At 34.5% G+C, this 16,578-nt stretch overlaps 1 protein-coding gene across 1 annotated transcript in view; it reads right to left on the bottom strand.

The window, feature by feature from the left end:
• The window catches only part of LOC126817265 (S phase cyclin A-associated protein in the endoplasmic reticulum-like), an 82,192-nt gene that overhangs the window by 25,118 nt on the left and 40,496 nt on the right, over positions 1-16,578 (bottom strand). The window contains exon 6 of the mRNA XM_050544079.2: positions 8,267-8,416. Within this exon, the coding sequence (XP_050400036.1) occupies positions 8,267-8,416 (150 nt within the window). The remainder of the gene's footprint in view (positions 1-8,266; positions 8,417-16,578) is intronic.

The raw sequence follows: 16,578 nt of genomic DNA on the forward strand, positions 1-16,578 counted from the left end.
TTAAATTCAACAAGATAATAATTGTAATGATTGAATATTATCAAAATAAGAAGCTGCTGTTGCTAAGTGAGGAAGACGTTGGCTCGCTAACCTGGAGTACTTTGTTCGATCCTAGTGTTGGCCGCTAATTTTCATGCACAGTTGTCCCTTGTCAGCGAAGTGGTGCAGGACGGAGGGTCTGGCAAGGGAAAATGTATAGTCCTTCGGATGGTACGAAAAATCTGAGGTCCTGTGTACACATTGGCGTGCAAGTAAAAGAACCCTTGACAGTTGGAATTTGAAAAAGAAGTAGTGCCACTGCCCAGTTGAGGCAGAACAGTAGAACCTTAAACCATATTTCTTTTATTTTTCATGTGCGTGCTGTATCATAAGGCTTGTCATTAAGTCAACGGACTTGTTTTCGAATCCCCGGTTGTACGTGACAAGGAGTAGGGTCGTCTGACAACCTCGTGGAATTTCTACGGGTCCTCCGGTTTCCTCCCACTGCTAAAGACCCCTACGCGCAAGCGAATTATTGAAATAAAATTAAATCATATTTTAGTCCCGAAATGACCTAGTTTGTGTCGAGTGGACGTTAAACCCCATCTCTCTCTTAAAAATAATTATCTTCCATTTATATTCATTTAATTTTTAAATCAAATTAAGTATGAGGAATAGCTGAGAACAAATCTAAATTAGATTAATACAACATTCAATTTCCTGAAAACTTCTTCTGGAGTTAAAAAACACCTCAACCTGAAATCTGACTCTAAAATTTTTTTTTTAAAATGATTTACTTCATGAAAATAATTTAATATTTTAACGAACGAGATGCATAGGTTATCAATCTTAACATGGCTCCTCTCCTCCCGGGCGCTATCACACTGACGCAATCATATAAACCTCATAAAACCTCCACAAACGTTCATCAAAAACAGCGGGGTGTGAACCAAAGTGTTAATTTCTTCATTACCTAAACGACTAAAAGCAACGGGATATCGTGGAAAATAGCGGGAACCTCTCCCTATGTCATGTGTATCCATTTCTATTCGTTCAACAGATTTCCTGTTCTGAAATCTTAAGATCACCAGAGTTGAAAAAATGAGACTGATATAATTTCTAAATGAAGACCTGGTGAAAAATAAACTGCACCTCAGGATTGGTGTTAGAAAAGGAATGTCTCATATTATGCTAAAAATATCTTGATAAATGTGTTTTCAGAGAGAGAGAGAGAGAGAGAGAGAGAGAGAGAGAGATGCACACTGGGTCTACAAACACAGTCTTTAGTTTAACAACATGTACTCTAGTAGTAGTACAGTTAACTTATTTTCAACTCATTATTTTTAACCATTTTTGGACTTATATAGAGATTCAACACAAAGGATTAAAAATCCATCCACTTAAGATTAGAAACTTTAGTTATATTTTGATTTCAACTGAATGTTCATATTGATATCTGTATGGCTGACAAGGAAAGAGTCTCTAGTTGTTCGAATGGGACAAAAAAAACCCCAAAAAACCTGTATACATTGGGACTAAAATTTTGATCAAATTCTTATGAATCTTAAATTGATCATTTTAGGATGCTGTTTCACTGTTAAAATAGTGATGACAACTAACCAATCTATTTTGATTTCAACTGACCCCTCGTATTCATTGGTTATCAAAATCTCTCCAAAAAAGTTTAGACACTTGAAGATCAAATTCAGGTTTTATTTCTAATAATTGAATGATATATTCTATATCTCTAGAAGGAAAATGATCAGTGAGACTATTTTTATAACATCCAATACAATCTGACCAAGTTTACATAAACAATAAACTGTTTAACCAGAACCCATATTATCGTACAGCAGCCAGCCTACGTTTGGGGACACTAAGGACAATATTGATGGCATTTATGGCACGGGTCGCGTGCTAGCATGCCGGGAATATTATGTCTAACAGAGGGGAAGGAGTGAATAACGAAATCCACATGAACAAATAGTCCTTCTAGCGGACACCATGTGTTAATCATCACCTAAGGTTGGAGGCCGAAGGTAGTCCTCGTTCGTAAATCTGTCCTCAATTCTCGTACAAAGCCGGCTCCGTCCACACTATATACACGGCATGTCCGAATGTCCTGGTTCACTGTTCGTCAAAACGTTTTTTTATGGACACCCCAGTTCCGATGTCATTTGGTATACGTATGTATAGAACAATGTATATTGACATGCTCTATTTGATTGAAATTGAGGCTGGTTTTTGGTTTCTGTCTTTTAACACTTGTCGACCAGACATTCCATAAAATACCATACAAATATTTGAGGCTCTCTCCATTAAATCAAAGTTTTATTGATACCATTTCAAATGTTGTTGTGCACATGTTTTTTCATATTTCATACTCAGCAATGTTTCACAGTATATTTAATATTTAGTTAGTTTGGTATAGATATAATTGTCATGATATATTTAATATTCAGATAGTTTGGTATAGATATAATTGTCATATTTAATATTCAGATAGTTTGGTATAGATATAATTGTCATATTTAATATTTAGCTAGTTTGTATAGATATAATTGTCATGGTATATTTTAATATGTAGCTAGTTTGATATAGATATAATTGTCATGGTATATTTAATATTTAGCTAGTTTGGTATAGATATAATTGTCATATTTAATATTTAGCTAGTTTGGTATAGATATAATTGTCATGGTATATTTAATATTTAGCTAGTTTGGTATAGATATAATTGTCATATTTAATATTTAGCTAGTTTGGTATAGATATAATTGTCATATTTAATATTTAGCTAGTTTGGTATATATATAATTATCATGGTATAATTTAATATTTAGCTAGTTTGATATAGATATAATTGTCATATTTAATATTTAGCTAGTTTGATATATATATAATTGTCATGATATATTTAATATTTAGCTAGTTTGGTATAGATATAATTGTCATATTTAATATTTAGCTAGTTTGGTATAGATATAATTGTCATGATATATTTAATATTTAGCTAGTTTGGTATAGATATAATTGTCATATTTAATATTTAGCTAGTTTGATATATATATAATTGTCATGATATATTTAATATTTAGCTAGTTTGGTATAGATATAATTGTCATGATATATTTAATATTTAGCTAGTTTGGTATAGATATAATTGTCATGATATATTTAATATTCAGATAGTTTGGTATAGATATAATTGTCATATTTAATATTTAGCTAGTTTGGTATAGATATAATTGTCATATTTAATATTTAGCTAGTTTGGTATAGATATAATTGTCATGGTATATTTAATATTTAGCTAGTTTGATATAGATATAATTGTCATGGTATATTTTAATATTTAGCTAGTTTGGTATAGATATAATTGTCATGGTATATTTAATATTTAGCTAGTTTGGTATAGATATAATTGTCATATTTAATATTTAGCTAGTTTGGTATAAATATAATTGTCATGATATATTTAATATTTAGCTAGTTTTGTATAAATATAATTGTCATGATATATTTAATATTTAGCTAGTTTGATATAGATATAATTGTCATATTTAATATTTAGCTAGTTTGTATAGATATAATTGTCATGGTATAATTTAATATTTAGCTAGTTTGGTATAGATATAATTGTCATATTTAATATTTAGCTAGTTTGATATAGATATAATTGTCATGGTATATTTAATATTTAGCTAGTTTGGTATAGATATAATTGTCATGGTATATCTAATATCTTATGAGTAAATATTGTTTTGACCAAATAATTAACTTGATTCCAAAATACTGAAATCTGTGATATACACGTTACTGAAAATGAGCAGATTTATGTACATGCACTTTAGAAGTAAGTTCGACTATATTAGAGCCCATTTATGGCTATGTGGGGTTACTTAATATTGATCCTGTTTTTTTCACACATTATAGTTTTTCAACTCAGTCTGGAAATAAGTGTCTACCATAAATTCTAACACTCCCTCTAATTAAAGAATCCAAAAGTCACATTTACAGTTGATTTATTTATAGATGGAAGAGTCTAATTATTTTAAAAGAGTATAATAATATAAGTAAAGCCTAGCTCACAATCCACCAGACGTCTTCTGATACGCACAGATCGTAGGGTTTGGTAGCTCGCAGACAAGCCGCAAAAAAACGGGTAAATATTTTGTATATGCCGGACCAAAAGTCTCTACGGCCAATCTACAATCTTCTATGGTGTCGAGCACACACAAGTGACACGTACGTCTCAGACACGGGTTTACTAAAATTTTATAATTTCCTCAGTAGGCTACCCGTAGTACATGTTCCTGAATCAAGGACTGGGAGTTTTACAACATCTGGACGTTGCTGGATTACTTCACAATTAACGAACTTATAGTTACTTTATCTACAGACACGTGAACAGTATCGTCCAATCAAAGGTTGTGACATAGCGACCTCCACAGCAACCTTGACATTGAACGAACCTTGAACTTTGCAACTCGATTATCATAGGTAGACATTTTAGCTTGAAAGCGTGAGACTTGATATTTGTGAAGACGGAGGAATCTGATAGGTTCACAAGTTGGGATTGTACCTAATCGAAATTAGTGCCGAAATATGCAGGGTATTACATGAAGGCCTTGATAAGATGTACATAGTTAAAGCGAGATCAAGCCTTTTATTGACGATGCCTGTAGTAGCACACAATGTGTTGTGAGCTAGGCTTTAGACACATATTTCCAGACAGGCATTCAACATGCATTCGGTCATTTCAAAAGACAACCAAACATCGAGAAAGAAGAAATTGTGCCATAATTTCGAAATTTTACTTTCCTTTTCATCGGCGGCGCAGAATGTTGTTTATCCTCAATCTGGGTATAAACAGTTGGAGATTATAACGATCCGAGACCACGAACGATTCTAGTATTTTAATCCTTTCGTAAGCTGATTTTACTATCGGAACAAATATCAAAAGCTTGTGACATATCTAATTACTGGCAGCATGCAGTATTTACAGAAACTTTAACGACAGTTTGTAGAAATAATTCTTGTTTAAGCCGTTTATAATCCTCTTACAAGTGAATTGTGATCTCTTGTCCTTCGTCACCTGTCAAACTCAGGTTGTTCTAATACTCGGCTCATTAATCAACACGACTTCTTATTTTTCATCATTTGTTAAGGATTTAAAATCAGGAGAACAAATGAGGGGCTGAGGGGACAAATGACAAAACTTCATCGGATGGGACCAAAAATGTGTTTCTGTGTAAAAAAAATCCTTGAAAGTTGGAATTCAAATTTTTCATCATTTGTTATGGATTTAAAATCAGGAAAACAAGGAGGGGCTAAGGGACGAGGGGCGTGGGGACGAGGCGACAAATAACAAAAATGTCTTCCATTTATTCATCAGATGGGACCAAAAAAATGTGCTTCTGTGTAAATTTTTTTTTATACATTGAAGTGTTGTTTGAATTTCTTCAAGAAATGAAATGAAATGGGGTTTAATGTCCTACTGTTCTGCTCCTAAACTGGGCTAATGAAGATGGGCATACCACATACAATGTGCTATGAGGGAAATTTTGCTCGGCAGCAAATTCCAACTGCCAAGGGATCTTTTAGGTGCACACCAATGTATACATGGGACCTTGTTTTTTTTATCCCATCCGAATGAATTTCTTCACGAAAACATTGAGTCTTACATGTGAATTGTGCAGAACAAAAAGATTCCAATAAACCAAGAAATCCACCTGCCACTGGTGTTAATTTAACAAATGAAATTAGTCGTTGTTTGCATTTTAGAGGGAGAGAGAGAGAAATGGGGTTTAACGTCCACTTGACACAAACTAGGTCATTTCGGGACTAACATATGGTTTTTAATTTTATTTACATAATTCGCTTGCGCGTAGGGGTCTTTAGCAGTGGGAGGAAACCAGAGGACCCGGAGAAAACCCACGAAATGGACAGGCAACCCTACTCCTTGTCATGTGCATTTTAGAGGAGAGCCGAAAAAAACTCCTTTCAATGAACAAACTGAAAACTGAAAAAATCGCTCCCCTAAAAAAGCTCGAGATCCCAGTTTTGATAAGAAGAGTGATTTAGAAATTAAGGAGAGTAATCTGATATTAAGGAGAGGGATTAGTTGTGTGCATGGGAAATGGTTCTGAAGATCAATAACTGCATGTTTGGGGGGTCATTCCTGGTTATATAAATGGTAATAAACACTGTCTGCTAAATAATAGCACTTGTACGGTCAAGTCAAACTTTTGCTATCGTCTAAAACTACTGACAGTATTCTAATAGAAATACTTGTCAACATTTCTAAATATACACAGCTTGTATAAATTTTGTTTCAAAACATAACCCCTATTCAAAATATAACCATAAAGGTTCGAAAATTTCATCAAAATAGAATCTATTTCTTCCAGAATTATTCTCACTGAAATTTTTCACATGCCCTCTCTCGTAATTTCTCACGTCTTGCGGAGTTCTGATTTAGATCTCAGTTAAATTAACCAATGATGCATAGACGCCATCTATTTTTAGTAACATTTTCATCGGAATATTTACCATGTGCGATCACATCGAATACACCATTTAACTGTTCACAATCGCAGCATGGCAGCGATCGGAATGGGAGCCATTCACACTTTTTAAAAAAAAAAAGAATACATATGTCCATGATTTACAAATAAGGAGAACGATTTTTTTCAATTATAAGGCGAGGGAGATAAATCTCCCCTCGGTTGACATTCAGGTGCACGGCAGGCGCTCGCGAGTGATCGCATACCTAAAACAAGATAATGACTGATAAAATAGAGGTTAATGAGTCAGAAATGTGTTCTAATATGAACACAAACTACATCACTTAAGGACTAATCTATGATACATTTACACTTTTATTATAACAATTCACTTGTGGGTAGGTGTCTTTAAAATAGCAGTGGGAGAAAAACCTACGCGGTTAGCCAGGCGACACTACTCCTTATCCCTTGCAAGCTTGGGATCGACTTAACCCAATGACAGAGAGGGTTTCATGTCCATGTGACACAAACTAAGTCATTTCGGGACTAATGGTTCAATTTTATTTCAATGATTGGCCTGCGCGTCGGGTTCTATAGCAGTGGGAGGAAAACAGAACCTGTAGAAAACCCATGAGGTTGGACAGACGACCCTACTCCTTGTCACGTACAACCGAAAAATCGAAACCACACCAGTTGACTCAAGACAGAGCTTATGATACAGCGCACACGTGCTAAACATTCGGCCATCCATTCCTCCCTGACAGACCTTTTGATCTAAAGGGCCCACATTAGATCCCCCCGTTTGTTTTAACATCCTAATGTCCTACAATAACATAAACAACTATAAATCATGCTGGATTCTACTTGTGCTTATCAACCTGTATATAGTCATATCACTGGTAAATAGACAACAGAGACTACTTTATCTTCGACATCCAGACCCATTACCGAAGCATATCTATATCATAGCGTCCCTACAGACAGCAACATCATCCCCGAATATCCCGTAATGCATTCTAATCCTGACGAATTTTCTGCTTTTATTCAATTTAACGGTACAGAGTGTAACATCTGAATCTCCGTGGCGATTCCCCGAGGTATTGATCACGGCTTTTATAGAGAGCTTTTTCGTGTCAGTTCTCGATTTTAACTTGATTAAAACTCTTCCCTTTATTGTTCACCATCATTAAATGTCTCATAAATTTACGGACCGAACACTGTGTTTATTGAAAGAGAGTATAAAAGTCTCGTCGATGTGAAAGAGGGAAATAACTTAATGAGACGAAAGCCAGAATAAAAAATGGTTATAAAAATATTTAAACATCCATCTTCTAATTAAATTATTATAAATTATAAAAGATTTCTCTTGGAAACGGTGGCAATATTTCTTTTTGTTTCTCGCTCCTCCTCCTCATCCCGCTGGAAAGCCAATCACATTCTTCTTTTGATGCAGATTTTAGAGACAAATGTATCGTTTTCAATAAAATAGAATTGAGAGAGGGAAAGAGAAGTGGGGTTTAATTGACAGTCATTTCAGGACTAACATACGGTACAATATGCAGACCGACTAACATCTGTTGGCGTCGAACAAAATAAAAGTTTTATACCTTTCTTAAATTTCACGACAACGAAGAATGTATAACGCATACGACGCAGACATTTTTCGTCCAAAAAATGTTCCCCAGTCTGCAATAGGCTTAAAGTCTGAAATTGTTCCTGACAATGTCTGTACCAGGTGTCTTACTTCTAGGCTTGACTGTACTAAAGCAAAAGCTTACCTGATTATCTGGATTAAGAACTGTAAAATTTCCGACACACAGGATAACTTCATGTAACAACTCTTCATTAGCTCGATGACTACAGTACCACATTAAATAACTAGCAATATGGCGGAATTCTAACCATATTCCTTCCTCTCCTAAACTCTTCTGTAAATATAAAATATACATTTAAAAAAATCTCATCAGAATTAACAGGTGTGCTTAGAAACAAACCCAAAATGTGTGCTTAGAAACAAATTAAAATGTGCACTTTAGAACCAACCTAAAATGTGCACTTTAGAAACAAACCCAAAAGGTGTGTATAGAACCAATCTAAAAGGTGTGCTTAGAAACAAACCCAAAAGGTGTACTACCAAACAACCCAAAACGTGCACTTTAGAAACAACCCCAAAACTAGATGGTGTGCTTAAATTAATCTTAGCTAGAAAATGCAATGTTTGTAGCATCCCAAAAGTTTGTTAAACAAATTCATTACAACACTTGATCAAGTATTTTGGCTCTGTGCCTACGGAGCTTTAAATCCTTCAACCAAAATTAATTATACACCGTGCTTGAATTTGTCATTGCATTTGCAGATCCTTATCCATTCCACAATGCACAAAAAAAACCCCCGCTAATGTGGACCAAAACATGTGGCACAGAATTACTCCACCCCCTAATCACGATGTTTAACAAATAGATTGATTTATAATAAATATATTACAGATTGGTTTAAATCAAACAGAGTAACAGAAATCTAACACCAATTATATCGATAAATAAACATTAAACAACAGAGGTTTTATATCTTTATATATTGACTCTACATGCTGGGAACTTATTTAACTTTATTTATAGATAGAAATCAATTACTTCTTCTTATTCTAGGGGGGTTGGGTGGCCGAGAGATAGAGAGAAATGGGGTTTAACGTCCACTCGACACAAACTAGGTCATTTCGGGACTAACATATGGTTCAATTTTATTTTGCGCGTAGGGGTCTTTAGCAATCTGAGGAAACCGAGGGACTGGAGAAAACCCATGAGGTTGGACAGATGATATAACTCGTCACGTACAACCGGGGTATCGAAACCATGCCAGTTCACTCAATGACAGACTTTATGATACTGCGCGCACGGATTGCGTGCTGGCTGAATAGCTTTTAAATGTGTGTGGGGCAGATCACAAGATCTGTCACTGAATCAAGTTAGTATTGAAATGACCTAGCGTTTGTGTTGAGTGGACATTAAATCACATTTCTCTCCATCTCCTCTCCTTCCTTCTCTTCCCCTGACCCCCCCCCCTCACCCTACCCCTCTCTGTCCCTCTTAAATTCAAATCCACAAAATATCTCAGGCTAACCATGGCATCGACAGTTGATTATGGTCTTGATAAGTTAATTAATGTCTAATTAATATAACATTTAAGGCCTAAATAAAGACCTACAATAAGCAGATTTAGCTCTTACATAATGTTGTTTAATTGACTGACAAGCAAATTACTTGGATAGATAAATTCTATTCAATTGGACACGGACAAAAAATGACTCCCAATAAAACTGTAACCCCTGTAGAAAAGTTCTCCAGTTTCAGACTGACACTGATTAAAGTTTATATAACCATCCCATTTAACTGTGCCATGTTAATAAGATGATCTCATTAGAAAATATTATTTGACAGGGTGGGAGGTACACAGCCAGTCACCAAACATCTAACAGGCAGGGGTACCATCATGTCACTTAATCCACTAATGTTACAAATTTAAACAACTTGAGTTACAATAACATGTCATGGCTTTACAACCAAACAAAACAACCAAAACAACTAAACATTGTAAAACCAGTACTCTCTCCACACTTACTTAAAGATGTATTATGTAATGAGAGAGAGAGAGAGAGAGAGAGAGAGAGAGAGAGAGAGAGTTTCCACTCAACACAAACTTGGTCATTTCAGGACTTGTGGGTTTTCTCCGGGTCCTCTGGTTTTCTCCAACTATTAAAGACCCCTACGCGCAAACAAATTATTGAAATAAAATTGAACCATATGTTAGTCGCGAAATGACCTGGTTTGTGTTGAGTGGACGTTGCCCCCCCCTCTCTCTCTCTCGCCTATTGCAGGTCTTTTCTCTAGCTTTAAATATTATTTAAGTTTTATTTATGTCAAGCCCATAATCAACTCCATATGTCATCCATCGAATAGCTTAGATATCAAATGAATTAAAACCTTTTTGCCATTTCAAATTTAATGAATTAAAATCTTTTTGCCATTTCAAATTTAATGGCAACTCTGTTTATTATACTGCTTTTAATTCTCAATTTCTTTTAATATTACTTTTCATTCTAATTTCTACGCATCAATTACTTCTAATTTTCTGTGTTTTTTTGGGGAGTGATTTTGTTTACATCTAATGTTTGTTTATGTTGCTTCAAAGAGGGATTATATAGATAGGATATTCCCGTTTCTTAATCCTAGTATTCCATAAATAAACAAAATATTAAAAATGATCTAATTATCTTTTAAACCTCTTTTAAAGTGTAGCAATGATTAAAGATGTGAAAATATGAAAAAATGTTTAGGATTCTAGATATCTGAATAAACTTGGCCCAGAGTTCACAAAGATTTCTCAGACTTAAGTCAAGAATTTATTCAAAATAGTTTGCCTTATTTTAACTAAAATATAGCTCTTTATAAAACTTTTGTTGTTTTCAAGTATCAAATACATCAATAAGAAAATATATGCAAAGTTTTGTGTTTCTGGATCAAAGATATTTCTCATAAACAATGATTGAAAGTTGAGTAAATTATTATGTCTAAGAATTCTTTGTGAACTTGGGTTCAGATCTTTTAAAAGTTTTTCTCAAACAAAATGACACAAGCCTGAACTAATACCCACTTGTAAAAATTCTAAATTAATTTAATGCATTTAAAATATCGTTAATATAATAATTATTATATTAAGTGTGTAGACTCAGCGGGACGGAGTGCATCTGTAAATTAAAACTGTGGGGTTATTGTTTATTTATGAAAGTTAACCGAGTATTTTAATGTATAAACTTATCATATATACATAGGAAAACTGATCCGCTGTCCAGCTGTATGTGGATTATTTTTATAATAGCATTTAGTTTATTTATAAAGACATATTATTCCCCAATAATTTACCGTAATTCATTGAATATATGCTCTCCCATGTGCAAGAGATAATTTTCACTTGAATAAATACATAGTTAGTCTATTAAAAATGCATTATGTACAGTGTAAAATTTAGAAATAGAGTTGGTCGTTCTTGTGTGATAATAGTTAAAAAATAGATAATTAATAACATATGAATACATTGAGGGAAAATTGACATGAAATTGGGTTAAATATGTTATTTTCCAGCAGCAACTGGGCTAATAAAGACAGAAAGGAGAGTGAAAGCTATGGGGTTTAACATCCACTCGACACAAACTATGTCATTTTGGGGCTAACACATGGTTCAATTTTATTTCAATAATTCGCTTCCATGTATGCATGTAGGGGGTCTTTAGCCGTGGGAGTAACTGGTGGGCCCGAAGAAAACCCATGAGGTTGGACAGGTGACCTACTCTTGATCACGCCACTTGGCCACTTGACTCAGTGACAGACTTTGTGATTTCATGTGCACGCATTAAACCACTAGAGCGTCTCTCGACCCCTGCACTGCCTGAAAAAGCGTGATTTGTTCTGGATAGGTGGCTTATTTCAAGGCCTGAATAAGCTGTTACTATCAGAGTCGCGCGTCTCCACAACAAGTGACTTTTATGCAGTTTTTGAACAAATATGATATTTATGCAGCTTTAAAAAAGATCAATGCAGTCATTAAAGAAGGAAAAAAGAAAAAAGTTGTGATTATTCATAAATTATGTCATCCACTCCTTCAATGCTTATGAATTTTTTAAAGACGAGAGAAAAAGTTGTGATTTTCCTAGAAGCGTCTCCCAGAAAAAGTTGTGATTTTTTTTAGAAGCGTGTCCCAGATGTAAACAATAAAGCAATCATAGCTATCGTGTTACACTCGCCAACTTCCGTCAACATGGCGTATAATTTCATCATCTAATTTACCTGCCTAAAAACAAACAGATTAACAAGTCGATTCAAAGGCCATTTTATTTCCTAATGTTGCCAGCCCAATCTTTATGATTTAAATCTGAAACAGCAGCACATACCACACCAAGCCTGACCCTTCCAAATCGTGACCTTTCACCCGCCCTTCTCCACCCCTGTACAATAACAATACTCTAGTCAGCGAGACCAGCGTAAAAAGGGGGACCACCTGTTTCTGGACCTGGGTATTAACTCATTCTAACGAAAACGAGATGCAGATGTGTAGTGTTATAGTTAACGTTTGTACTTCCTTCTATAGGGTGTCGCAGGATCAGCTAGTGCATTGTGGTTACTGGTGCACTACGCTACGTGGGGACCCACCGTAAAGACAATAGCGCAATATATTTATACACTGTAACCAGATGGCTACAATGATATATATAAACATACAATATTTATTGTCTACGCGTGATGCAGTGCCCTCTATTAATATATTTCTTTTGTAGCCGGTCCCAACGGGGCAGCTAGGGTCAGAGCAATGGGGACAAGAGAAAGGGAAGATACCAGTTTAACTGTTTTCCTATTGAAACAACACATTAATATAAATGGCTGTACCTGACCATACAGCTCGGACCAATCATTTGTCACTGCAACAAAAATACTTGGTAATTTAAAATCAACAAAAACTTTACTTGAAAATGTCAAGCTAGAAACAAAGAAATATTCTATGAAATATGTTCAGTCTGTGTTTATATAAAGAAATATATATATTAACTTTTTATAGAATAAAATAAAGCATAAAAAAGGAAGCAGACGCATACTTCCCATTGGTTGTAAAATACCATGGATACGATATGAGAGAGAGAGAGAGAGAGAGAGAGAGAGAGAAATGGGCTTTAACGTCCATTTGACACAAACCAGGTCATTTTGGGACTAACATGGTTTAATTTTATTTCAATAAATCGCTTGCGCGTAGGGGTCTTTAGCGGTGGGAAGAAACAGGAGGACCCAGAGAAAACCCACGAGGTTGGACAGGCGACCCTACTCCTTGTTACGTACAACCGGGGATTCGAAACCACGCCAGACGGCTCAATGACAGGCCTTAGGATACAGCGCATACACGCTAACCATTTGGCCATCCAACAACCTGCTACGATAATAATCGATATAGGCTACATCGTCAATAGGCAGACGAAGTGACTTATCGTCAATAGGTTGCGGTAGGAAGATAAGTCACTTCGTCTGTCTATTGACGACATCTTCAAACAGTCATTACTTCGCCAAGAATAAAGTAATTCGAATAAAATTTTCAATGTATTCATTTTATTATTTTTGTAAAAATAAACAAATTATCTCCAAGAATTTGAAAAAAAAAGAATTTGGTCATTTTAAATTAATTAAAATATAAATAAGTTCTCCCTTTATACAACAAATTTGTCCTTAATTTTCTTAAATACATGTACGGGCAGGGATTTTATCCTTCTTAATATAAACATAATGAATGAATTTTTCATAAAAATAAATTAATTAAATTTGATCAATATATGACTAGCATACACTGTCCTTATGCATGACACCCACCATAACTAAAGAGCTTAATATATAGTGACAATTTTTATTCCATTAGTTAATCACAGTTCTCGCTGTCTTAATATAAACCTAAATAATTAAAATAAGCTAATTAAATTTAATTTATAAATAGTCAGCATACACTGTCCATATGCACAGCACCAACCACAACAAAATAACTTAAAATAGAGCAGTGGATCTCAAATTATATTCCTCTAAACCCCTGTGTTCCGTTAAAAAATTCATGGGTTCCTCAACATAAAATTTAAAGTTGCAATTGCAAATTTTCAAGTTATATAAAGCCTTAAAATAGATGGTATCCATAAACAGTCCTACCTTGTTAAAGAATAATCCTATTAATTCTATAATTCGCTATTGCCAGCTGAGAAATTGGCAAAAATATCATTTTTAACTTCATGGCTGCCCCATGTTGTCAATAGCAAAACAGGGGATTTAATTGTGTTGTTATTTCCTGTGTCATAGATTTTTAAGGGTGGGAAATAATGCCCATGTTCGTATAATAGTGATTTGATAACCTATTGAGCAAAAGACATAGAAATAATTATGTTTTGACTTTCTTACAAAATTTGAAATTCTCACTTTAATATAAAAATAAAATGTCAGGGTTTCAGAGTTAAAAAAATTTGGGAACCAATGACAGAGCGATAGTTTATATTTTATTCTCTTGGTCTTTCTATCTTGATATAAAATATGTCTTTACTACATGTTGATGATGTTCTTGATTCTACCTGATACAGACATCCTCTAAACCCAGATGTCAAACTCACCCCAAATCTGCCAAAATACTCTCCTATTACATCAACATTTCATTCTATCTGCCCTCAAGTTATAGGTTGTCATAATAAGCCATTTTACAAAACATGCGATCGGGGAGGAAACATCGTCCTACCCTTACAAAATCACAAATATATTTCCTGACTCCTTGCATTTTTTTCGGTGCAGAAATGTCTGCCATGCTAAACGTACTTTTTGTTTCTCATTCAAAGCTGACATTTTATACTTGTTGAAAACAAACTTCGAATGTTTCAAATTATAATAAAGTTTTGTAGTATTGTTATACCCATGGAGTACGTAGGGTCGAGTACGGAGCTTCGGGAGTTAAACGGAAGTATACTGCTAGCTTTAAACACAGTGACAAGGTTAACAAATGTTGATACTATTAATAATCTGTATTCATACGCAAGAGATCTTTATCTTTATTCATACACAAGAGATCTTTATTCAGATCTTTATTAATACACATGAGATCGTTATTCATACACAAGAAATCTTTATTCATACACAAGAGATCGTTATTCATACACAAGAAATCGTTATTCATACACAAGAAATCTTTATTCATACACAAGAAATATGCGGTACTGAAAGAATATACACATACAGATTTACACCTTTCTTTAAACCATTTATATGCTTATTTTCTTCTTTTTTAATTTTCTTCCGCAAAGTGTACTTTGGAATGCATACTTTACAGAGAGGGAGAAATGGGGTTTAACATCCACTCAACACAAACCAGGTCATTTTGGGACTAACATGGTTCAATTTTATTTCAATAATTCGTTTATCCGTAGGGTCTTTAGCAGTTGGAGGAAACTAGAGAACCCGTTGAAAACCCAAGTGCTTGCACAGGTGACTCTACTCCTTGTCACGTACAACTGGGGAATCGAACCCATGTTATTTGACTCAATGACAGACCTTATGATGCAACGCACACATGCTACCTATATGTATAATACTAGTAATTGAGTTTTTAATTGTGATACTTGCTCTTATTTATATCACATACATATAAAAAATATCCTAGTTTCATGCTTGGTGTTGACATGCTATAAAACTCCATTTTATTTCATATAATTGTATAATCAACATTTATATAAACTGTTAACTTTGTATGTTGTCCTTTGTGGATATAATGATACAATAAAATCTTATATCTTGACTTTTAGAAACAACGTAGAACATTCTGTCATATAAATCAACTAAAACACAGACTAAATCTACCGTTCATGAGGTTTTCATTAGAACTTGTCTCGTATTCTCTACACCCATACTAATAGCATCTTGCTAATATCAACCCTACTACATTCAACGGTACAGAAAATGCCAAATATTTTGCCTTTAAGAGTTTTATCAGTGGATCCATCTTGTCATGAAGATGATAAAGTGGCTGGTTATTGTAGCGTTCCTTCCGTGCCTCCGTTCAGACGTTCACAGATCATCATATAACTAGCTGTGGGATATTATTGGTAAGAGCGTGTTACGTAACTAACGATTCCAAGATTCTAACCATTCCTGGAATTATCTACAGAGGACAGCAATATCAGATTGTAGCCAATGGGGAGAAACAGTTTCGACAAACACTGACAACTGCTCCCTCTAGGTAATTATCATACTTGAGTAGTTAACTGTTTTCTCGCGTTACTATAAACATAAACACGACCCATGGTGTTTAGTTATTTAAACAAATAAAACGGAACGATTGTGAATCCCTCTTGTTTGCATAATATGGCAGTGACCAGGTGAATGGAAGATAAGGACCGCCAGATTAACGGTATTACTTCATCGGTCTTGTTTCAATTCTCCGTATTGTTTCGTCCCCTCCAGGCAATCTTGGCACTAAACTTTTTATTATCTTTCCGTAGATGAAGATCAGATTTATTTATCCGATACGATATAAC

The sequence above is a fragment of the Patella vulgata genome, chromosome 4 (genome assembly GCF_932274485.2).
Source record: "Patella vulgata chromosome 4, xgPatVulg1.2, whole genome shotgun sequence".
In the NCBI taxonomy this organism is placed as follows: domain Eukaryota; kingdom Metazoa; phylum Mollusca; class Gastropoda; family Patellidae; genus Patella; species Patella vulgata.